General features: G+C 37.7%; 1 protein-coding gene across 5 annotated transcripts in view; it reads right to left on the reverse strand.

Moving 5' to 3' along the window:
• LOC129775388 (tyrosine-protein kinase CSK) overlaps positions 1-26,669 on the reverse strand; it is a 114,661-nt gene that overhangs the window by 63,140 nt on the left and 24,852 nt on the right. For 2 of the 5 annotated variants that reach the window (XM_055780083.1, XM_055780084.1), the window contains exon 2: positions 20,166-21,316. The exons of the other annotated variants lie outside the window; for them this stretch is intronic. In XM_055780083.1, the coding sequence (XP_055636058.1) occupies positions 20,166-21,063 (898 nt within the window). In that variant the 5' untranslated portion in view covers positions 21,064-21,316. The remainder of the gene's footprint in view (positions 1-20,165; positions 21,317-26,669) is intronic. 5 annotated transcript variants of the gene reach the window in all.

The raw sequence follows: 26,669 nt of genomic DNA on the forward strand, positions 1-26,669 counted from the left end.
ACTTAAAATTATCCAATTTAAGTCAAATATGCGCCGTTTCGTTCGCAAACTTGTTGCCATCTGGAAGGCAACCTCAGCACAGATTGTCGTCTTTAAATAGCCGTATAGTATGACCCGATGCGATAAGTACAACACAAGATATGTTTAAGTGTTGCCATATAATGACAATATACGACATTTCTTTTTCCCCAACCCAATACATCAAACAAAAGTTTCAGTGTCAGGCCCGAAATATACACGTTGTCCAATAATATCCTCTAATATCGCCTTTTCAACTTGCAGTAGTGGTGAAGCAGCAGCGCATACGCTATGTTTGTATAGGTGTAATTTTACGCTATCACAACGTACGTAAAATCGCCGCTGATCTCAACGTTTAGAAATCGACAATGCACAATGTGTTAAAAAAATGGGATACCCTGGGATACCAAACTTCTCAGAAACCTTGAGTTCATGGAGTTTCGAAAGCTTCGAAGAAGTAGGTGGCAGTTATCCTACTATCACGGCACGGTGGACTTTTGATTCTTTTTAGGATTAGAAATTATTTGTTTTGCAAACAGTCTTACAATTTTCAAAATTAAATATTATGGGCCTACAGTTCAAGGAATATCACAGATAGTGACAGAAACATTCAACGGTTCCAAAGCGCCGCATCCGTGATGGTGATGGATTAACGCTTTATATTATAAAACGGATTTTTTGCAGGGTGTCGTAAAGCCAAGCATGGGAAGATTGTACGGGAATCTTGATTACGTGTTTCGGCAGAACGGAGCACCTTCTCATACTGCGAATCTGGTTCAGAACTGGCGTCGGAAAAGTTTAACCGATTTTTGGGCACAAAGATATATGGTCTCCTAGTTCACCAGATCTAAGCCCCTATGGACTATTCCGTATGGTTACACATGCTATCGGAAATAACGAACAAAAGGTGTCTACTTTGGCCCAGTTCGAGGCAGTGATCCTCCGAATTCGGAACAAAATACTAATGGCAGTTGTGTGTGCTGCCTGCAGGGTTGCCAACTATAATTTCTAAAAATCAGGATAATTGAAAATAAAAATCAGCAAGAAATCAGGATAGGTCATATTAAGTTGTCCGGAAAGTTCGTGACGATTTTTGGGAAAACAAAAGCATCATTTTTATAGACAGATGAATATACAATGTTCTTCCACAATCATTATATGTTTACTTTTACATCGAAAACTTTTCACGGTATTTACTATGCTGTCCATAGAGAGTGTCCCCCGAGAGAATTTTGCTGGGATCTGAAAACTACATTTTTGTTTTTTTTTTGTCAAATTGTGTAGGACCCACACATCGTAACAATTTACGTAATAAAGTTTCGCCAGATCCACATGAATGGTGGTTTTAGGTATCTGTAAAGAATCTATTCATCCATTTGTCGTATCCCGAGGATTATTCTTGATCAACGTTTCGATTTGGTCATCGGGCGGCACGAGCTTTCCGAACAACTTAATATAGCTTATTCATCATTCTTATTCCTAAATGATGTATTTGATATATGTAGATGTTATTCGTTGCGAAATTCAACGGAACCTGTGTCTTTTTTATTTAGCCTTCATATTTGTAAGTGGCTGACACTTCCTTCAATGTTTCCGTTCCTAGTCTATTCTTCTAATCCTCGTTTTACTAAGATTGAATTGAGAGAAAAGTTGTTCAACCGATGTTAACAGATACAGAAAAATTTATAAGCATGGTATAAACTCTCCCAGAAGTGGGAAAGCCAATGTGTCGCCGGATCTTTTAATCGTTAATATTTTTCCCCCAAAAGCTGCAGCACTACAGTCAATTACAGAAGAATTTATATTCAGAATTTCTCTGCATTTTTGCATGAATGTTTTGGACTGAACATTTACTCACCGAATGAAGAAATCATATCAGCAGCGGAAGAATATAAGATTGTTTTCAAATTTTGATGTTATTTGGTTCGATTATATACATCATTTTAAATTGAATTTTAATTCGAAAATTTTCTCTTTGGTAATCACACTCTGAAACGAATTCCTTCATCAATAACTTTGCGGTGATTCCTACATACATATCATCCTCACTAAGGTAATGTTGTGCCTAAAACTTAATCTGGTTATAATCCCTTCAATTAGTCAAATATTCTGGTTTTATGAAATTATCCAGTAGCGTAGTGAAGATCTGAAACCGGATATCGGAATTTTCACACTGGAAATGCTTATTCAGTCGATTTACAACTGGAAATATTTATGATAATAAAGTTAGATACAGATTTGTACCAGAAGAATTTTGGTAGAGATCCTAGTGAATTTATTATGGATATATTTTTTTTTGATTAAACGAAAAGTACAAAAATCAGGAAAAATCAGGATCATTTTATAAAAATCAGGCATAATCAGACTCATACTCCAAATTACAGATTCGTATCAGATTTTTTTGATTCCATATTACGGATTATAGACACACATTCATATTTTATATTCTGATTCCAGATTCAGAACTACTGATTCCAGATACGATTATCTATATAAATAATAATGATTTGGTGTCCGTACGTCACGATTTAACCCGAGATCAGGTTTATAATGAAAAAAAGTTATGTAACATTTTCTCATGACAATGCTCGGTGTCATGTTGGTATACCGGTTGAGATCTACAGAGAGGAGTGGAAATATGCCTCAACCACTTTTTAATCTGAATTTCCTAAGAATATCTCTCTCAAATTTTTGTTTCATTCGTATAATATACATTTGAATTATTTGGTAAATGAGTTAATTTTACCCTAACAAATTTAATATATACTTCGTCAATAGTGATAAAATGAAAAATTACAATGATATGCAATAGTGAGAATCTGCATATTTTACGCGGTATTGTTTGTCACCGCCATGGCTATTAGGGGGCCAGTGGCTAGTTTGCGTACAACGAACTTTCGAACAGTGAATTGTACAAATTTACAAATTTACATATTTTATATTTCTTCATCGCATCCTCTCATTTCATTTGGTGCGGTTCCCAACAGGTCGATTACTTCATCAAGCTTCAATGCGATATTCGGTGGTGCGCGCTTACGATGTGAAAGTTCATTTTCGAACTGTTTAGAAATATGCAAACTGAGGATGTGTTGCGAGAATACACCTCAATGTACACCCAGTCTTCCACTGACTGGGGCATCGGACGATTACCACATCTCTTTCAACCTACATATTCACCGTGTTGCGCTTATTTTGAAATGCATTATTTTTCGACTGAGGCAAATTAGCATATCTCGGCGGGTGGAAATGATGGATGTTCTCTGTTGTCGATTGTGGTGGTTGAGTATGCGGCGATGGGTTTTTCAGGTGCTTCTTCCGGCTTGATTGAATAATGATGAATGTCTCATTGAACCAGTTCGATCATTATCTCAGCCGCATTGTTATCAATCAATCATTGCATCATACAATCTTATATCAGAGCAAATTTACGCCAGTGAATTATCGCCAATTTTACTTCGAGATGTCGTTATCTTTATTTGGTTCAAATCCTGCCGTTGTCGGACCCCGGCTCATCCACATTAGGATTGCACTACTTATAAGCATGTCCGTTATTGAGAACGCCCCCGAATAGCTGCTGTAAGGCATCCTCATACAGATATATCTTACCGCCTTTACAGCTTACTTACGCCGCCGACATCACCACCGCGCGCGCCTCAATGAACGCGGTCATAAATTTTTACGATGATCGAGAAAGTTAGCGACTCCTCGGCTTTGTCTTACTTGATCTTTAACAAGCAAGATGTCATCTTGCCAGAGAGGACATTTAATCTCTTCGACTCACGCGATTGCCATGAACTCTTCTTCTTTCGGTCTCTTGTTGCGGCGCTAATGACTCATGAACTTTTCTCTGCACGATGTCATCAGTGCTCCCTTTTAGGCTGCAAATGTCACGGAAGTGAAGCTTGTCTGGCACTTCTCCGGGTAGTGGTTGGAAAAGAATGGCGGCGACGACGGCGGTGGTAAATGCAACAAGACTAATCGCTTAAGCTTAGGCTACCTGAATTAAGTCTCACTGCTGTCCAAACACAACAGCACCCCGCCGCCATCACGACGCTCTCTGTCTTTTTCTTCTTTTTTCCGGGACGAAGTGTCATTGCCACACTTCAGCCGTGGCTAATCAGAGGATGCCCGAACGAACGTGGCGGACGGATACGACGTGCGCGCGGGTGGTTGCTTCCGTCGTGGGGAAGTTAAACATAAAAGTCACGGTCAAAGAACCGTGTTGTTGTTAAGTGTGTGTGTGTGTGTGTGTTTGATAGTGGTCAGCGCGGTACTTTGTCTTTGCCATTGCCACTGGGCTTTGTATGGGCCGCTTTTTGGACTAATTTGCTCCGAACCGCAAAATCGTGGTGTTGATCTCGTGTACCATCATCATCGTCGGCTCTGTGTTGATGATGCGGGGTTATGGCATGACATTCAGGAAACGTGGTCTGTGGGATCTCCAAGAAGTGAACAAGGAGTGGTTGTTTTGCGTTTTGCCCTCATGTTGAGCTGCAAATGCAATGGTATAATGAACCTAGATTGCTGAATAATCTGAAGAATAACGGTTCGGGGTCCTACACAAAATATATGTTGTTCATGTATGGGTAATTATTCAGATTGTGAGTAGATTAAACATCTTCCATAAACAACTAGTAATGTTCAGCGAAAAAAAAGGTATGCTATGAATTACATAACTTTTAAATATTCCTATTCGTACATTGATCTGTGGCTGTATGACACTTCCAATAGACTCCAAAGTCACATAATTTGTCGCCACAGACATGCCGAAGCAGAATTATTAACGCTTAAAGAAGGAATGGATTCCTCCTTGGAATTACTCAGCAAAAATAATGCCTTTCCCAACAATTGGAAACGACGAATCGATTGCGACATTCGCATACAAATTATTTTATAACACTGCTTTTATCAATATGATTCCTTTGATATGGTGAAATATTCACTACATCATATCATATATTTCGTATTCTTCATTGTCAAATCCATAGTCCATGGGCCCCATCGGTATCGAATTATCATCAACGTCTCGATTTTCGCTAAATGCTCCTTTCAGTTCGGCTGCAGAAACGAAATAGAATTAGGAGAGAACAGCATAATGCGTTGGCGTGTGAGCGTGACCTTCCTCATCTCACATCGCAATAAAAATAAAATGCATTTCCGAGCGAGTGCCAGCTTATAAACAAATTTGGGTGCACTTCGTTCAACCGGCAAAAAGGTATTAACGTTCAAAACCTTGCACTCCAAGCGTCACGCTCTCGTTTTCGAAACTTTGAACTTACACCACGGTACATAAATGAAAGGCGTAGTCCTACATCAAAAATTCATTCAAAATTGAAAAAGTTACAAGCTGGTAAATAGGAATGACCAAAAAAAACAGTGCCATGGCGTGCATGATTTCAGCCGTTCTGTTTACCCAAAAAAAAACAATACATTCTTAATTAGTACAAATGCCGCGATAAAGAGATGTATAAATACGTATTCATATGAAGTTTGAAATAAATCGGTTCAGTAGAAGTTGAGATATTGTGTACACAGGCTTGAAAAAACAAGTTCCGAGGAAAATGCTTTAAAGTTTTGAGACTGGTGTAAGTCACCAAAATGCCTATAACTAGGTAAATAATGGGAATTTAGAAATATGTGGCTCTGCGGTTCTTTCAGTGATCAGTTCTGAAATGTTTTGACTGCGAATTGTTTGAAAAGTTACGGTTCATTAAGTTTCAATAACTTACAGACAATAATGGAAATAATATTATTACATAAAGTTCATCAAAGGAATGAAAAATTCAATATTTTATTTTTGACGTAGGACTACTCCTTTTAGTAAGAGTTCTTGAATCAGAAAAAATACATGTTTTTTTTAAATAGTCGAACAAGAACTTACTTTTTCTTAGTCGCGGAAATACATACACATTTTTCTAAAATCCTGAAATTTCGACAGTAGCCGTTCACGAGAATGCACTACTTTTAAACAATATCCATAAACGTAGAAAATAGCTGCCAATTTCAAGAAGTCGCCTTTAAATGCATAGTATGAGATATTGAAATCTGTTAAAAACGGTAAAAAGTCGGATAATGCGTTGAAAGGAAATAAAAGTACAGCAAAATTCTAGAGCATTTATGAGAAACAAGGCCACTCGAATACCATTTATCTGGACAAAACGTTTACCCGAATGGTAAATAATCGCGAATGAGAAAGAATGAAATATTTAAAAAACAATTAAATTTTGTTAATGATCCTGATAACAAATTAAAATCAGTTGCACATCACCCGACAGAGAAGGTTATTTGGCAAAGAAGGTATAATTTTCTGTAATTATTGAATTAAGATATTTACGTTTGTTAGAACGAAGAAAATAAACGCGAAACAATAGCTCGTGTTTAAGGGGGAAAAATGTATAAAATAATAATTGTTTGGTACTTCAAAAACGGGTACGTGGAATCATTTCACAGCAATGTGCAAGAAAAATCCCTTAGAAAATTCGTACTAAAAAGCGATTACTTTTGAGAATAAATTTTAAAAAAATGGAAAATGTTGCGTTCTTTAAACACAGATTACCCGCTTCAATGCTATCTATGTATCAATGCAGTAATGATATCAGCCAATGTAGTATATAGTCTAATTAAATCGACAAAATAAACCGACGAAAACCTAAACCCAAACTAGGGACTCCGACAGGAAAAATGCTTTCGTGTGCTGAAGGGTGAAACGAACAAATAAAAGCACATTTTTGAAGAGCTTTAAAATGTTTGTATTATGGGAGCAGACCTCTCTTTCTCTCAGACTAAACGTCAGCTTGGAATCGCTTCGCTCTCTCATATTGCTCTTATATTGCTATGGCATATATATTATACACATTCAATTAAATATTTTTTTGTTATTTCTAAGCTCATTTAACACGTTGAGTGCCACGGTTTTATAGCGACTCTATGGAAATTTTTAAACGTATTAGGGCCAACGTTTCTTATCGTGGTGGAAGGTATTTTTGTTCGGAAGGGAATGCTTATAAGCTTATATACTTATATTAGTTACCTTTATTATCATATGTTATACTGTCAGTCACCGGTGACTGACGAGGCAGTCAACGTGTTAATGTTATAAAGATGTCAAAACAATGAGTTGTTTACTCTTTATGATTCACATAAACAAACTATTATGACCTCAAATGCTTCCAATGAACATGAAAAAAAATCAAAATTTTTGTGACAATTTTTTTTTTATTAAACGATTCGGTTTCCCATTAACAAGTTTCTTGACTGTTCCCGGAAGTAGTTATTATTTTCTATTTTTTCTCGTTTTTATAAATTTGAATTCCTATAATATACAGGTTAAATTACAGGAATACCTGTAATTTATTTTTCTTTGTTTTCGTTTCCAATTCGGCATTAATAATTTATTTTGAAATGCTCATTTTACAAAGTCAATGAATCTCTTTCAATTGTTCATATTCGAAATATAAAACAACGAATTATTATTAATTCGCACTCCTCTTCAGAATTTCTCTGTTCCTCAAGTTTTCTATTTCATGGGTTTTTATTGTTTATTTTTATTTTCTCTTTTCTTTTTATTTTCTCATTATTTTGCCACTCTATTCACATTTATCACATTAATTAGAGATTTTGAGCCATAACGGACCATTTAAGCAGCACGGAACTATTACCAACTGAGTCTGAGTTGATTATCAGAGATATAATTTAATAAACTTAAAAACAGAGATATAATTTAATAAAACTTAATTCTTATGTATTTATGTACAAATTCGTTATGTTACATCATTAACCTTTTGTATTTATTAGAGTTCTTTAATCAATTCAGTTATCACAAAAATTGGAAATGCTATGGTTTTTGAATTCATTGTTTTTTTTTTGATTTGATGTCTAATTTCAATGACTCATAGACGAGTTGGTACAAAACCCATCAATTGAATTTTTTCCTCGCGAGGGACAACACTAAAAACCCAATACCGTCTGTCGTCAATTCAATTCGTTCAGTATCCCTTTTTTTCCTATTTCGCAGTATACCTTTTTCCCACTTCTCAAAGCGGAGCGCATTCGGGTGAAGCCATGTTAAAAAAAAAACACCAACGAAAACTGCTCAGTCACTTCCGAAACTCGAATGACACTCCAGAACAAGAACAAGAACAAGAACAACAAGAACAAACAAGAACAATCCAGGAACCCCAGTTGCTGCAGCAGCAGCAGCCACTCGCTAGAAATAAATGCATAAATACACTGCTGATGGGGAGAAAATGCGACTAATAACAATCACTTCCGGAAGGGAAAATGCTGTTCATGTCGTTAAAACCCAGTACGAGGTGGTTTCGCTTTTCGTTTATTTTTTCATCCCAAACACTCGGGGTTCAGTGGACGGGAGGGCAAGCACTCGAACTCCCCCTACACGCCATACTTTTTATATATGCAATATCAACAACGTGAAAAGAAGATCCGACCCTGGAAGCTGGTTGCGCTCAGACGAAGTTGGTCGGAGTCGGAAAGACCTTGACCTAAATATTCGGTAAACGAATGATGCATCTCCGGGAACAAACTTTGGGTATGGGATGGGTGTTGATCGAGTTAGTGTCAGTGATTGTGTATGCAAGTCACGCTAGAGCGACGAGGGTAATTAAAAGTTTCAAGGTGCACTTTTAGTGGCCCATTTCGGGTGCGATAAAATCCCTCATTTGGAGCGATGGGGGTGTGCTCTGGTTTTATAGATATGATTGTACAGCGCATCGTTATCTTTCGTTTTCATCGTGACTGTGTTCCGCTTCTCATGCACTTTTTGGTCCACAGCAAAGTGCAGCTCACACGTGCGCGATATAGGCAAGAAACTTTCCTTTTCAGCTCTATTAATAGAAACTGCTCAATTAGTAGCAGTTTTCAAATGATATGGACTCAACATTTTGAGCGGAGTCATCATTACGTTACGTGCAATATCATATTTGATGAGAGATTGTAACATTTCACTCATATGTTCGACATATGCCGTAATACGTCGTGAAAGTAACCATATCAAAGTGATTGATCCAATTAGACGATATAATCTAAATTTGTTGATATTTAACTAACGGGTGCAAAATCCAAAGAGAAGACCGAACGTGCTTCAAAATAACCCCAGGTTTGGTAAACAACCCATCGGGCGTCAGAATTATATTTCCTGTCAATAAGCATGCAACACACGTCGTGTCGGTGGTAGCCACCCATCGTCAACAATAAAACACGTTCGTGCAAAACCGCATCTTTTCATTTGCGAATGAGTTCACCACAACTCCGCAGCACTGGGCGTTCCGCTGTTATATGGGTAATCATCTGCGGTGCAAACAGTAGCACCACCAGTAGTCAACAACCGTAGTAAACCGCAGGAATCGCCGTTGGTGCACACAGTCACAGGCACACAAACACAAGTGCATATCAGCCGAATTGATGTGGCCAAAATTGAAAAACCCAGCTCAATTCACGATTTTGTTCTCACCACGCAAGCGCTCAACTGATTAAGCTGATGATCGGAGCGCATTCTTATAAGGCGTGTCTAAAGTCCAAACAAGTGCAAACCGTACACCCCCAATGTTAAACCGTGTAGGGGTGGCACATGTGCCTGAGTAATCATGTTTAGGACTTATGGCAGCTACGGCGACGACGACATACTGCAATCGATATCGATTCGTGACGATAGCATTAAATATCAATGCCAGCAGGTTGGTTTTTATCACGACCGAGAATCGATTTGAACACCGCTGAATTGAAAAAAAAGAAATACGGTCAGGTCAATCTATTGTTAACAAATGTTAGTCACCTTGGCAAAATATAGGCTAAAAAATTCTTCAAATTTTGAAATTTACCTCGACCAGCCGTTCGAAAAATCATTCAGCAACTTTGATATTTTTCCATGTCCACGGAGAGTAGTCATATGACAATGTTTTTGCACCAAATGATAGCTTAATTTATTGGCTACTTACAATCGAAGTCATTCAATTTTATATAACTTTATTGGGCTATAAATTCAGTTTAAAACTAATGTGTGCGGAAGGAATTTCGATAACATAACCTAAAAGAAACCAAACCTCATAGAATACAAAAATATGCAAACTTTTCTACAATAATACTTTGATAAATTAATACATATTGTGACGGTGCACAAAACCATTCCATTAAACCACAGGGAAAAAATACAGATTTTGGCCAATGTCCAGCAACTCCATGAAAAATGCACCGATTTCACATAAACAACCTCCTTTTAGGAAAATTCCAGATATTTTTTTTTATTTCGTTTTTCCATAATTCAAAATTAAGGCGGTCTGAAAAATCATCTGTTTTCAAACAGTTGATTAGTCTCACTAGATAAATGAAGGAAGGGGTTTGATAACTACTAATATTAGTGGTTTTAAGATTTTCGTGAAAAGTAGTAATTTTGTTCTTTGTCGCAAATCATTAGACCCCTTTTTTTTAAATTTTTTTATTATGGTGTCCATTTCTATTTGAGGATGCCCCAAAAATCCCCCTTTTACCTTTTTTCCAAAAATGACTTTTTCATAACTTTTGAACTACCACACCAATTTTGATGATAAACATAACAAATTAAATGCATTGAACCAATCTTTTTTCGAAAAAAATTACACTTGCAAAAAAATGGATTTTGTCTTCATGATTATTGATTTTATTAGTTTTTCACAAGAACGCTATTTTTTATATTTTTTTTCATAACATATCCAAAAACCAGAGAGGTGTTTTTTTCGGTAAAAGTTATTATTTTTCAAAAAATCAAATTTTCCCCTTTTTCCAAAAATGTTTTTATTGAAAAATTCATAGTTTTTGAACTACTGAACCGATGATCGACATATCAAATTGAAGCCTATGAGCTTTTTTTTTAATATCACACTTGCAAAAAAATATATATATTTCCCATGTTCCTATTTTCTGTTCATTGAGTTATTGCAATCAAAACATCTAAACTTTGAAAAATCATATCTCCAAAACGAATAAACACATCTATCTGATTTTTGGATATGTTGTATAAAAAGCTTTCAAGCTTTCAAGAAAAAATATGAAAAATATGACGCAATTGGTCCCGAAATCATTTAAACTATAAAAAAAAAACAAATACAATCAATATTTATGATAACAAAATAAAAATCCATTTTTTGCAAGTGTCATTTTTTTTGTTTATTGGTCCAAAAAAATTATCTTTGCAAAGTTCCAGCTCGATCGGACATGATTTAGGGGTGCAAATCTCAAAAACCGATCATGTACATTTTTATGTCTGTGCAAAGTTTCAGCTCTATCGGACACGATTTAGGGGTGCCTCGAAGCGCTCAAAGTTTCGATTTTTTGATCCTCGAAAATCTTCCACAACTTTGAGTGCTTTGAGGCACCCATAAATTGAGCTGAAACTTTGCACAGATCATTTTTTTGACCAATAAACAAAATGTACATGGTCTGTTCTTTAGATTCGATAATTATTTTTTTCCATACCTTCATTGCCTCTCAGGCTATGTCCCAAAAGGTCGATTTCCGGCCAAAATTTTTTTTTCGAGATAACACCAGATCATGCATTTCTAAGTCATTTGGCATCGAAAAAAATCTATTTTCCAAATTTTCTTTACTCCTCACTTGGAAGATTTTCGAGGATTAAAAAATCAAAACTTTGAGCGCTTCGAGGCGCCCCTAAATCGTGTCCGATAGAGCTGAAACTTTGCACAGACATAAAAATGTACATGATCGGTTTTTGAGATTTTACATGACCATTTTCGCTGCCACCCTAATATATATATACCAGGTGAAACAATCATATTAAATGCACTTCCAGCCATATTGAAATTGTTGTCGGTATTACTTACAAACAGCTTTGATGAAAATCTCTACCCGGTCGGAAGAACAGGAAAATCATCAGAACGCTGCCGGCGGCTCTCTACAAACTGCTACGACGCTTAATCGAATGATGCCTACTATGTTCGGCTTTCGTGAATTTATGTGAAAAAGAAGGGATGAATTTCATTCTCATCCAGTTCATCCACTACTCTGGCATGTGAAAATGCAAAAATGGCGTATCCTAGCAATAACAAATCAAACAACCCCCGCTCCACAAACCGTAAACCCCTTCTTATTGGAGTGAAGAAGTTGCTTCACCTGTAATACATTTATATAAGCGCCTTGGTATCAGTCAAGGTATTTTAGAGACGGCTGTTTTACTAACACGCTCATTGGGGAATATCTGTAACTTTAGAACCGCTCAACCGATCTTAAGAGCAAATGGAAAATATTAATAAACTTAATAAACTTTTCGAAAAACAATATATTATGGCGCCTCCAATGCCACCTTTAAAGTGAAAACTTCCAAAAAAAATTTGACTTGTGGTTCATAGTTTATATTATTATGGAGGCGATCTGGCGTAGTGGTAACATCCATACCTCTCAGGCAGAGTTCATGAGTTCAATTCTCACTCCCGACATTCTTCCAAAAATGGAAGTAAAAGTGACGAACCAGCCGAAATGTGTTAAAAGTCACTATAATAGAGAAAAAAAAAGTTTATATTATTTTTAGAAAATTGAGAAACACCCATATTTTCTCCATTTCATGTCATTACGAAGAAAATACTAAAAATAAATAATTTTTAGAGGTGCCTCATGGCACAATTTTTGGCCGAAAATCAACTTTTTGGGAAAATCAAAACTTTGAGTGCTTTGAGGCACCCCTAAATCATATCCGATTGAGTTGAAACTTTGCACAGGTTTTTTTTTTGAGCCAATAAACAAAATGTACATGGTCGATTCTTTACATTGGATAATTTTTTTTTTCCAAACCTTCATTGCCTTTAGTCCCAAAAAGTCGATTTTCGGCCAAAAATTTGTTTTCGAGATGACACCAGATCTCAACGTTTCATGCAATTTCCCCAGTCATTTGGCATCAAAAAAAAATTGAAAGATTTTCGAGGATAAAAAAATCAAAACTTTGAGCACTTTGAGGCACCCCTAAATTATGTCCGATTGAGCGGAAACTTTGCATAGGTCATTTTTTGTGAGCCAATTAACAAATTGTACATGCTCGGTTTTTGAAATTCGATGATGAATTTTTTTCCATACATCCATTGTCACCCTAATATAGATAGATGAAATCAACTATCGAACAATTTAAAAATGTCAAGTGTTTTCTGAATGAAAATCCCCCGTTCTGATTAATCAATGCCTGTGCCAATCCGGTTTCGTGTGTTTCTTGTCGCTTACAGAGCATGTTGATGCTGAGAGTTAGTTTGAAAACGTTGCCCACAAACGCTAGGTTGCCATGGGAGCGACTATTGCTTGGAATTATGACGACGATGTAGATGGCTACTTTCACACTCATACTAATCGTTTAGAATAAGTGTAAAAGTAACACTATCTGTTAACACTTTTGATGGAAATAGCTTCAAAGCCGAAATAAATTACTTAAATTTTTAAATATTAACATCAATTACCACAAATGTTTGTTCGAGCATCATTAGACAACGGGACCGTTCGATTTTAATTATCTATTTTGTTGTGTTATTGGACTAATTGAAATTCGCGTTGACGCGTTTTGCTTTGTGTTCCTTTATTGAAGTGAATTAAATAGTACAAAGATTCTGGAACTATCATGCAAAAAAGAATTGACAAGAGCATTTGAGGAAGTGAAGGTCAGCCGCTTCAACTCCCCAAACTTTAACTAAGGAAAAATATGGGAAACATAAGAGTAAGATCGTGACTAAGATATCATGAGCTAATATGCATAAATGTACCTCTTAAACCTCCGAATCGCCAATTAGTTTAGTTTTTCCATTGTGAAATTCTCTACATGACAAAACAACGAGTTCGATATCAGGATATCCTTGATTACGATTGCATAAAATGTTAGCAAGACCTACACGATAAAGATGCGCATTGAGCGTCGAACAATTGAAAATCAACATGGATAGCAATCTGATAAAATTTCTATCAACATAGAACTCTCAATACAGGGCGCACTCGATTATACACTATGTTCAGAAAGTAAAGGGATTTTTTTTATTTAAACGTAACGTGCATGCGGAAATCGTTATTATGTTGGTACAATTTTAAGACGCACATCTGTCAGGTTTTAGTTCCATCCGATCATTAGTGTCTGCCTGTAGGTCGCAAACGGCCGGAAATGTGGGCCAACATTTCTTGAATTTTGCATGATGACAACGCACCATCACACCGAGCCCGAATTGTACTGAATTATTTGAACACCTGACATGGCCCCATCCCATTTTTTTCATGTTCCCCAAGTTGAAGATGCAACTTCGTGGAAAAAGATTTCAGCCGATCGATCATCCGTTCGTCAGCCTACCAGGGATGCACAGAGACTGAGTTGAAATTTAACTCTATTTGGTTTTACTTAAAAATTCCCGGTACTTTCTGATCATGGAGTATACAGTGGGAAGCCAATGAAAATGGTCATATCGAATTTCGAAAAGCTACTCCATAAAAAATGTTCAACACCTCGAAAAAACACCCTATGCAAAATATCAGCTCAATCGAATTTAAGAGAGAGAGGCGCAAAGCGGTCAAAGTTTGAGTTTTTTGAGAATCGAAAAAACATCCAAAGGGGGGAGTAAAGGAAATCGGGGTTTTGGAAAAAAAAATTTTGATGCCAAATGTCTTAAAACGACATAAAACGTCGTTTCATTTAAAAAAAACTCAAATTTTAACGTTTGTGACACCAATAAATGAAGTCCGAATGAGCTAACATTTTGCATAAGATATATTATCGTGCAAATCAACATTCCGTAGCAAGTTCCTAAGGAAACATCGAGATAACTATTTTCATTGGCACCCACAACCATACTTTCGATTTTCAAAAAACTCAAACTTTGACCGCTTTGCGCCACTCTCCCTTAAGTCCGATTGAGCTGATATTCGGCATAGGGTGTTTTTTCGCGGTGGTGAACATTTTGTATAGGGTAACTTTTTGAAATTTTTGGGTCGATTTTTCCCATACATTCATTGGCACTCTAGTATACAGTCTCCAATTTATTTTTACTGTATATAATCGAATCAAAAAACCAAAGATTTAAAGATTCAAAGATTCAAAGGTTCCAAGGTTCAAAAGTTTAAAGATTCAAAAATTCGAAGATTCAAAGATTGAAAGATTCAAAGATATAAAGATATAAAGATTGAAAGATTGAAAGATGCAGAGATTCGAAGACTGAACGATTCAAAGATTCAAAGCTTCAAAGATTCTAATATTCAAAGATTAAAATATTCAATAACCTTGATCTTGAACTCAAGATTATCAGTGATGAAATATTTTTAAATATATCAGATATTCACTGTCACGTTTCGTTTTTATTTCCACGTTTCAGTCAACAGAAGTTTGGCTTTCTAGAAACATCGACCATTTGCTCGCGTTCGATCATTTGTCAGACTTCCATTGTTTCACCCAACAGATGTCAATTAGCAATCCTCCAAAATCACACAATGAAACACAACACAACTGGCATCCCCTCACACGAACATAGAAAAACCTGTCCGTCAATCACACATTATTTGCTGCCATGCACTTGCACTTTTACGGCATCGATACAATTGAAATTAGATCGCCACCGCCGCCGAGACAGCCCACCAATCCTTATGGGTAGAAGGAAGGGGTATGTCTGTCTAATAATGGAATTGCGGCCGGCCCTCTCTATTCAAATGCTTGTTCGTTATATTATTTTCGGCTTGCTTTTCAAACATATGTGATACAAGTTGTACATTCCAGAATTGGCTCATGTTACCCCAAGTTTGTTTGCAGATCCATATGAAGCCATCCGTTCAACCACCCCCCTCTCGATTTGTGTGTGGTTCATTGCCGACGGTTTATTGACGTTTCGGCTTCAGGATCGTTTCGGTTTTTTTTGTTCTGTTGATTATTGGCTCCGCTTGTGCGGCTTATTATGCGTTCGAATATGTTGCTCTCTATGCATAATTTCGTATGTTAAGCTGAACGAAATTATGGAGTGTGATTGAGCGGTTACGATACGATTATTTGGATTATTACCATGCAGAGGAAAATTATACCGCAGGTAATGAGCAAAATGTGTGGCGTAAGTAGTGGACCGTTGGAGCCGTTTTACAAGCATTCGCAGGATGTTTGCTGGCGTTAAATTTTCGTACCATGCGATAGTCATGTTATAGCATGGAGCGTGGCACGCGTTTTGTTTTGTATGTGGCTAATTTAAAAGCTTCATTTTTCGTTGAATTCAATTATAGTATAACACACTTGAAACATGCAGCAAATAGATTTATCACCGATCATCACGAGTCCAAAATTGATTCGATATACTGTACGGGTGGCAGTACTAAACATAACCAATGATATACATCGAGAACGAACAACGGTGTTCGCAAATCACAGACAAAAGTGTACAGTTTTATTAGAGCCATTTCAATTCGTAATTGCCACTATTTCGCAATCTCGGCCAATCTGTCTGGCATGCACCGAACCCCATCCATCCATCCGTTCGCAGACGGATGAAATGATTGTAATTTATCACTCGTCGTAGCCTTCTCGCCATCCTCTTCGTAGGTTTCGAGCTGATTTTCCTTTCGTTGCAATCGTTGTCGTCGTCGCGAGTATAACTGGAAATTGATCGCGCTTGACACTTCTGTGGGGCTCTCTCTACCGTCCAATAACAATGCTGCTGCTGCTTTTATGGCATTCATAAAAACGACACAAATGTTTCAGCATGTGTGCTCCCCTTCACTCCTTCCGCCTGCTGTTTGGCTTCCCTTTTGTGCAATCTGTACAACGACAGTTGTTTATGGGTGTGGAATTTGAAGGTCGCGTCGTCTCGTTAAACTTTTGACCCCACTTTGTCACCACGAGAAGCAATGCTACGATACAGTTCCGTGATTTATGTGTAACAAATTAGATGGGATTTATGTGGCTAGTGCAAGAGTATAATTCATTCAATTTTGATCAGAGCCAGGGTATAAGGTGAGATGTAGTAAGAAGAAAACCATTATATTTCAATATATGGCGTTACTGATCAGTAGCTCGCGTTGTATGAGCGCGATCATGTTACGCTAGATGGCGTTGGAAATATATGATTTCGTACTAAACACAGCTCTCGAACATTTAAGTGATTGCTCGACTCAGCATTGTATTTGATCGCCATATTTTACATTTTTACTTCGGTAAAAACCCAAGTCGGGCGGATAAAGAGGTGAATAATGTTTATGGTCCCGTTTCTGTAACAGTCAATCACGTTTCGTCGAGTCCATTTCAGTAAAGTCGATGCATCGAGTCGCACTTGTCGGATAATTATCGTAAATGACCAGACCTTTGCTTTTCATATGATTTTCGAAAACCGCCCTTTTCGACGTAAGAGTATTCTTATTGTTCGAATCTCCACAATTGAACCGTACACAGTAGGGTTCTTGATATGAGGCTTCCATTGTTGTGTCATCATAGCACCAATTACCGATATTTATTGCTACAACTAACAGAGCGTGTTTGATAGGCTCATGATCGTTCGCTTAGTAGCGGACACACAACCAATTGCTCGGTGTTAAGTCAGCCTGGACCATGTGACATTTTTATGATTTCGAGAAAAATGAACTTGAAGATTGGTGCTTTAAGGGGTTTTCGTAGAACATTCAAAACAATTTCAATACGTTATTCCTGCTGCACGCGTGATTTTAAAAATCTGATAAATGAGATAGCTGACAATATGCTTAACCTAATGTAATCAATAACTCGAAATTTTCAATTTTTTTTCAAAATTTTCAAAATTTTCACGGCTCTACATTAAAAAGTACGCTACGTGAGACAATTCAGTTGCTTTCGTTTGAAATGATTTTATGTTTCTCTCAACCAAATTGAAGCTCTCTAACGGCTCTACAATTTATTTTTTGACACCCAACTTATATATTCCTTAATTTCACTGCAACACCATTGCAATTTGTTCCTCTAATTTTTTTGTCGGTTGGGGTTGGGGTCTTCTTCTGTTTTCACATGAATAAAATCATACACGATGGTTGTTTTCGATTGTATTCGCAACAATATATTTCAATTGTACTTCGCTGGTGACGAATTTCAGACCGGCTCTTCTTAGGAGTTGGCAGTACCATCTCGGATTGCTGTGAAACGTTGTGGGTGTAAGGACATAGCTCATTTAACACGTGGAATGCCACGGTTTTATAGCGATGGAAATTTTCAAACGTATTAGGGCCATCGTATCTTATTGTAGTGGTAGGTATTTTTGTTCGAAAGGAAATGTTTAGAAGCTTATATGCTTATAATAGTTACCTTTATTATCATATATTATACTGTCAGCCACCGGTGACTGACGCAGCCTGAGCGAAAACTCGGTGTCAGTCACCGGTGATTGACCTGGCAATTTTGCATACTTGAAATCTCCAGAAAAAAAATTTAAGAACTTTTTGAAAGAGACTTTTTTTTAATTTGAAAAAATAACTCAAAAACTATAAGTCCTACAAAATTTAGATCAAAGAAGGGAATGTAAATTTATATTTTACACTTTTTAATACTTAAAAACTTTAAGATATTACAAATTTAATGTAGTTATTAGGTTGAGGAAAAAGTTATTTATTATTTTCTCGTTGGCTTGCTTCAGTGATCAATATCTCGCGTAATACCGATCCTTTAAGCTCGTTGTAAAGGTGGCACTTCACACTAACAAAAATCTCTTGTTGTTTTTTTGTTTTTTGTTTGTTTTTGTTTTTGTTTTTGTGTATATTTGACCCAAATCGGACAATCCGAAGCATATTAAGAATAGTTTTGAATTTTATCCAAAATAATGGATTACTTTTCCGCTATCTAATATTTGTAGTAAGTAAATGTGAATATAAAGTTGAAATTGATTTTTCTCAACAAAAAATTTATCGTGCAAGTCAACTTTTCGCAGGGAGTCCCGTATGAAAATTCGATATGACAATTTTCATTGGCACCATTTATGGAATTTTTTGGGTGTTTTTTCGGTTTTCAAAAAACTGGTAGGGGAACTGTGGGTAATACGGACAATGGGGTTTACTATGGTTCGGTGGTTGATTTGTATAGTTACATTACGCTTCGTATACTCACTTAGTGCAACAAAAGTGAATACTATCATTCGTACAATTATCTGGATCATAATAAAAGAAAAAAAAATCTGGATCATCCAATCAATTTCGGTTATATATTCGCGAATGCTTAGTAGCATGACACATTGCGGTTCATTCGATATTGACAGATTTCCAAACACTGCGAGTGAGGTTATATGACCTTAAAAAAAAAGAAAACAAAACGGAAACGCTACAGGAGCGACAAAATGGAACACACAATACGGGGTTAGAGGGATTGAGAGATTGTTGAAAAAAATTATCGCTCGGAAGGCTACGCCACACATAGAACGCATTATAATTAATCTACACACACATGCGACCGGGGCAAAGCGAAAAAACATAAGCAATGTTTTCCTTCTTTTTCTTTTTTCCCCAGTGGGGCAAGATAATTTTTGGGTTCTTTCCTAATGACGTGCGGAAAGAAACGTTAAAAATAACTACGAACGGAACGAAGTTGCTGCAAATGGATGATTCAAAATAAGACCCGAGTGACAGAAGGGGTGAAGAGTAGAAAATATGTTGAAAGATCCAATCTAATCTTATTTCAGGTGTCAGGAAATTCGTTTGTAATTTCTCTCGGTAACTGTATGTCCAAACGATACAATTACTATAAAATCAATGTTACACTTTGTTCCGCTGATATATTTGCTGAATGTTTTCCCATTCGTCAATTACGACAATGAAAAAAAATGACTTCGTTCCCCTCCAAGTCTTTCCTACGATATCATTTAACAGTACAGGGTGTGTTCGTCCAATTTACACTCTATTAGTACATTATGCATATGTTTCTCTTCACGCTCTTTGCATCTCCTATTGCATCACATTACACGCGTAAGCGCCTATCATCGGCATACTGTTTACCGTGTTTCGCAAGGGACGAAAGCAAAAGTGAACGAACGGAGATACTTTTCCTTTCAAGCCCACTGTCACTTTTAAATGATGACGGAGAGTAGGTGGTTATCATCGACGGTTTTTGTACAACAATTTCGAAAACAAAAAATTGAAAGGAAAACGGTAATCAAGCAACCATACAAACAGAGGAAATAAACAAAATAAAAATATCTACTAACCAAGTTCAGATGATGAAGTGGCAGCAATGGCGACTAGTGGAACAAGCGGTGGTGGTGGTGTCCAGGAGAACCCATTGGGAGGTGAAAGTGACGATACGGAGAAGGACAGAGCAGGAGAAGCTATCCGCGGCTGTTGCTGCTGCTGCAGGCTGGATGTTGATTTAGCGAGACCGTGGGACGCCGGAGGCGGAGTTGCAGTTGCGGGTCTGCCGTAGCTGGTCGGAGTGCTGCTAATTAGTGCAGGGGATGTGAGAACGGATGTAGAGAAGGCCGGCTTCAATCGACCGGTCAGATACTGATGGTACTGGTTCGGATAGTACCCGTTCTGTTGAAGGCCGGTGGAGGGCTTTGGTTTCTTGCTGTTGTAAACGATGAACTTTTGGTTGAGGTAATTTTTGCCGTTGCGCCCGCGGGTGTTCAAGAAGGAGATCGTGAACTGATCATCCGATTCGGTACCGCTGTTGTAATATATCGGACCAACAACATCTACCGCGTCCGAACCATCTGAGCTACCGCTGGTCTTCTGATGACGAGTTAGAACCTCTTCCGATTGATATCGTCGATGGGAAACTTTTGGGAAATTGTTATTACTATCGCTACCGTAGAACAGTTTCGGACCCAACTCTCGGTTATTATTGTCGTCCCGTTCGACTCTTCTGGTGCCACCAAATCTACTCATCTGATGTTCCTCAAGATCTCCGCTACTGGTGCTCGCCTGATCACTTCCTGATCCGCTCCGCTCCCTGAGCGGGTTATGTTCCGTCGACGAAGGTGACGACTGGGACCGACTATGATGATGGTGATGGTGACCGCTGCTAAGATACGAATTAGACTGGATAAACACTCCGTCGCCTGTGATTTTGATTGTTGTAACCATTACTGCGCAACTATCAAACATACACGTGTACGACCCCCGCGTTCACTGAGCAGGTCTCATCATCCGAGGAAACAATGAATCATCAAATCATTTATACGATTTAAATTTTTACTTCTTCACTTGCGCACACGTGACTTGGTTCCCGATCACGTTTGCATGATTTATCTCCTCTAGCCGAGAAGGATCATTTTCCACACAGTACACGTTAACAACGACAACGACACAACCACAAAACCACACTCACAGTTAGTAGTTTACCAGCGCGTGAAATAATCTGCAAATAGCACAAAACAAGTTAGTAACATGGAGGAATAATTAATCCCACAATGGGGCGCGAAAATGCATTCCGCTGGTGATGATGGCGCAGTGACTGTGTCATGCGGTGGATGCGTGCAACCTCGGCCGGTTGGGTTGCACGGCCTGAACCACACCGGGCCCGAGGGTTATTGGGTAGATGATTAAATTGAATGAGCTGATTAGCGCAAACCGCAGCGGCGGTTATGGGTGAGAGAGCCAACTGAGCGGCACTAAACGCACGATGCTTAATTTTTGCGATTAGCGATGTTAGTTAGTTGAGCTGCTGTATTCTAGATGATGGCCTCTTTTCGGAATCTTAATCGGTGTTGATGCCGTTATTATGTTGTGATCGGTGGATTCCAAAACGGCTGTTGCTGTGATATGGATTTGTTTTTATTCTCATGTTTCTACGTTAGATTTGGGCGTGAAGCATGACAGAAAGAATGGTAGCAAACGAATGTAGAAGGTAAGAATGACAAGCAAGGAAGATCTTCATGTGAAAGTCAAATCAAGAAAGATATTGTATGAAAGTCTGAACCCAAGAATGTAAAAAAATGTTCGATAACAGAAAACGTTAATTTTTCAATCTTTAAAGGGATTTTAGCGGTTGAACGGTCGCCATGAAAAATTTTAACTTCCTGACGAATGAAAACATAGTATTTGTGCAACTGATCGAGCATCAGCTGCATTTTAAAACTGCTTTAGCTGGAATTATTTTTGGAAGTTGCAAATTTTAATTACTCTAAGATCTATAATTTCAATAAGAAAAAAATTCACAAATTATGAATTTGCAGAAGTAATTAGGAATCCACGAAAAGGAATTAATTCACTCCCATTTACCATTTTTGTGCGATTAGTTGGCTTGACAGATTAACCGAACCAGAAATGCAGTTACAATGCAACCGATACTCATTCTTGTTCAACCACCTTATATCTGGACTATGCCGACTCGTAACTCAGATTGTAAATTCAAATTCAGATTCAGATTCAGTTCACGTATTAGGATTCCGATCCCGATTCTGATATTGATTCATATTCAGTTCCAAATTCAGATTCAGATTCCGTTTCCGATTCAGATTCAAATTCCGATTTTGACCCAGATTCAGATTTCAGATTCCAGATCCTCTATTCCAGACTCCAGCTTCAGATTCAAATTCGTATCCCGATTCCAGATTCAGATTTCATATTCATATTCCTACCTCAGATTTCAAATTCAGATTCAAAATTTAGATTCTTAACTCATATTTTGAATTCAATTGCCACCTTGATATTCCGAAGACAGATTCCAGATTCTTTATTCCAAATTGCGGTTTCATATTCAGACTCAGCTAACGATTCAAGATCCGATTCCGATTCTGATCCTGATACAGATCCTAATTCAGATTTCAGAATTCTGATTTTGGAATTCAGATTTCATTCAAATTCCGATACAGATTCTGAATCCAAATCCGATTCCGATTCCGGTTCCGATTCCGATTCCGATTCCGATTCTGATTCTGATTCAGATTCAGATATGTAACAGTTCGGCTGGAAAGTTTATAAGGCAACACGGTAAAACTATTTTTTTGCAAAATTCGATTGCCTTCGAGGGCGATACAGCGATTATAGCGATCTTGCAACTTTTCGATACCATTTTTATAGTACTTTTTCGGGTTTTTCCTCAAAATAGGCCTCAGTTTCGGTAATCACTTTATCATCGGTCTTAAATTTCTTGCCAGTGAGCATTCTCTTCAGGTCTGCGAACAGAAAATAGTTCCATGGGGGATCTGTAGAATACGGTGGATGCAAAAGCAACTCGAAGCCCAATTCATGCAATTTTGCCATCGTTTTCATTGATTTGTGATTTTTCCATTCCTTTCACAATTACAAAAGTTCTTCATAGTGGTTCACTCTCAATGCTGTAACTCACGAACCAATGGACCAATTGCTGTCAAATTTTGACACGTGTCCATTGAAATATGGTGCTTTGTGATAGTCAAGTAGATTTTTGCAAGAGGCGCCATCTAGACGTCAACCTTATAAACTTCTCAGTCGAACTGTTATGTATTCAGAATCTAACATTTGGAAATGTATCAGGAATAGGTTCTTCTTATTATTATATTTTATGTTTTACTGCTCGGTTCGGTTCGGTTCGGTACCTGGTCCGAGTAATGGATACAGTAAAACTTCCCACTCAAGTTCCCGGAATTTTTGGTGAGTCACTGTGAACTTGTGTAGCCTGGTGCTGTCCTGATAAAGCACAACACCTCTCCTGTTCAGGTCGATTCTAATCAATTGTTAGTTTCAAACGATTCAGCTGTTGACACTAGAAATCACCCAACAAATTGGTCACCATTAGAGCTGCTTCACTGCACTTTCACCACGATCATCTTCGCACAATGTTGTCGTATGTGACCCATTTCTCATCCCAGCCGTTCTCATCTCATTTGGACATTGGATCTGCCATGTTTTTGTGTAAATTGATGTGGCACCCAAACAAGTTTTTTTTTTCAATCCAGCTTTAGGTAAATCGATTAAAACTGTTTTATGGTCAATCTTAAGCTGTTAACATGTCGATCATGATTCGATCATTACGGTGACTTTATCTACATTTTCGACGACACATCTACATGTGCGTGATCCAACTTCGACATCGAAAATATCAGAACGAAATCTATGAAATCAAATCTACACGAGATTGTTCGTTACACTATCGGGACCATAAACACTGTTCACAATTTCAGCCACCTGGCCTGTGTTTGTGTTTTCTTAAAGGGAAACTCACCAACTTCTAAAAGGGTAACTCTCAACTGTATGGATTGAGCAACGAACAGCAAAATATTTTTTGAGTACGAAATATTATCTTTTCAAACGAGCAACATTTCATTAGAACGGTCTTTGGAAAATAGACTTATTCAGATGCCATTGATTGTATTTAAAGCGAAAATTCATCTAGTTTTATAACCAACCCCTTCTAGTTTTGGGGTGTAATATTCCGAATTTTTGCAGAGCATTTTCAAGGATTGTGTTTTTCGATTGCTTGTATTTTAACCTAGTATAGAATTTCATTTATGTTCTTGTTGTTGAATGCTAGCTGAATGGTCAAGACTACCTGCAAATGCAAAATGAACCACGAGTGAGACTCGATGTAGTATGTGAAGGGGTTGATGTAACTGCGAAATTTGGTCGGTTACCACGATGATAATTCAACAAGCTTCTGGAACACCAAGTTTAATTTTCCTAATGAATTTATTCTTCACAAAATCTGCCGAGACTAGCGATTGAAGTCATGGTAGAGGGACAAAGACTGTACACTTCTCAGACAGTGTGCATTAGTTTCGATCACATTATGGGTACGTGGTTAATTCAAGGTGATGAGTGTGCTTATCTTCATACAAGAACGAAGCACGACGCTTTGTTCATCACGATGGTGTCAGTGGAAACCCCATTAGAAACGCCAACAGCTGGATCGGTCCGTCGGAACGCTTCCAAAAAAGTATCTCCCCCTTGTGCATCCGACGATTGCGCTTGATAAAAACAACCGACGCAGTCATATTAGGCGTACATATAAAGTGGAAGCGAACACAAGATATAAAAACGTTACCAGCATGAGTGATGGCTGAATTGCATCTTTTAAGCTTTGAGGCATTAATTTTCCGCTTGAGGAAATGCGAAAACAAACGCCCGCACACACGCGTATGCACAGCTCTGAGGTCGCTCTTTCTCAATCGCGTTATGGCGGAGGGTGCCGTCGTCAAGCCCCCGGGTCGAGTCGTCTTCTGCAAGATCAGCTCTAGCGTAAGAGATTCGAGAGGCACACACATGGATCGCAATTTTGGGCCTCAAGTTGAGTCGAGTGCTTTTGAATGTGCAAGTAACGACACCTCTCCCACAATGTATGGGAAATGGGGAGAATGGCGTAGCGTTGTTCTTGAAATCACCTCCTCCTCTTCTTCGAGAATGGCGGTGCTGATTCTCGTCACACTTATAGCGCCAGTTACACCTACGCAAGCGAAACCATTTGCGTTGATGCTGGTTGAGTTTTAGTTTTTTTTTCATTCCTTTGTTGGAAAATTGCGATTAGGTTATTCATGATAGTGAGAAATGTTGTTATGTTGGCTGTCAGCGGAAGTTATGTGCATTTTTGAGAGAAGACACAGAATAAACAATTTACGCAAACGTGTTTGTGAAAGGCAAATGAATCCCAAATAAAAATACCTAAATGTCTAAACATCTGACAAATGATATATAATGATAGCACAATAAAAAGTAAAAATCAAATGAGAATATGGGGGTGTCCGAAGTTAGGTAGAGAATGAACAAGAATATTTATGTAAATAAAAATGAATCACCAAATGTGTTTTTAAGTTCGATTTGTTCTGTCTTTTTTTGTTATGTTCGACTCTGCCAACAGATTTATGTTACGGTGAGAAAAATTGTAAAATTTAATTTTCCAAAAAATAGTAAATTTTAAAAACAAATAGCAAGATTGAGCTTGAGCTTGAGCTTGGGTAGACTGTACAATTCGTAGTTGCTCTCCGTGATTGACCTGAACCTACCAAATTGCACAAAGAACACACAGAATGACGCTTGGGACTAGCAAATCATTCTCGTTGTGCAATTTTCGGTGATTCGAGCTTTAAAAGGTCAATAACGACGCCGGCCACGTCCTTACAGTCACCAGTGGATGGGAAGGAATGTTAGTATGATATTCGCCGCCCGAAGGCCAGAAGGGTCGCGGAAGGGATAGTTGTTAATGGAAATGATTAAGAAAAATCAGGATTCACTGCGGTAAGTGATATGATTCTAAAAATGCGAACTCTCAACTATTCGGCGAAAAGAGATTTGAAAAAAATTTAAATTCTTATCTGACTGGTAATGCATTTCGTTATTCCTCGTGCGTAGTACATAAATATTTTTCCTGACCTGAGAAGGTCATAAAAAACTCTTTTAAAAACTCTCGATCTAATAGGAGTACCGGTAAGTTCCTTTTTTTCAAAAATTAATTTTCTATTTTGCAAAAATGGTTACAAATTTAATATTCAAAGTATTGCCTAACGCTAGTCACAATCATTCGTTCGCTAAAGGTCAATGAGGAAGTAATAAAAGCATCCAAGAAAAAAATATTCATAGAATTAAGAAATAAACAATAGAAGAATTGAAGAATTAGGAAATTAAACAATTCTCGCATAACCCCCCGAAAAGGACCCATCCACACTGATCGATTCTCCTCACTGACTCTCTCTATCCCAATAACCACGGCTTGCAGACATATTTGACGCCAGTTTTGTTACATCATTTGATAAGCGAGGATACCTTCTACACTTCTGATCTTGGAACACATCGGGAAA

Source organism: Toxorhynchites rutilus, chromosome 3 (assembly GCF_029784135.1).
Source record: "Toxorhynchites rutilus septentrionalis strain SRP chromosome 3, ASM2978413v1, whole genome shotgun sequence".
In the NCBI taxonomy this organism is placed as follows: domain Eukaryota; kingdom Metazoa; phylum Arthropoda; class Insecta; order Diptera; family Culicidae; genus Toxorhynchites; species Toxorhynchites rutilus.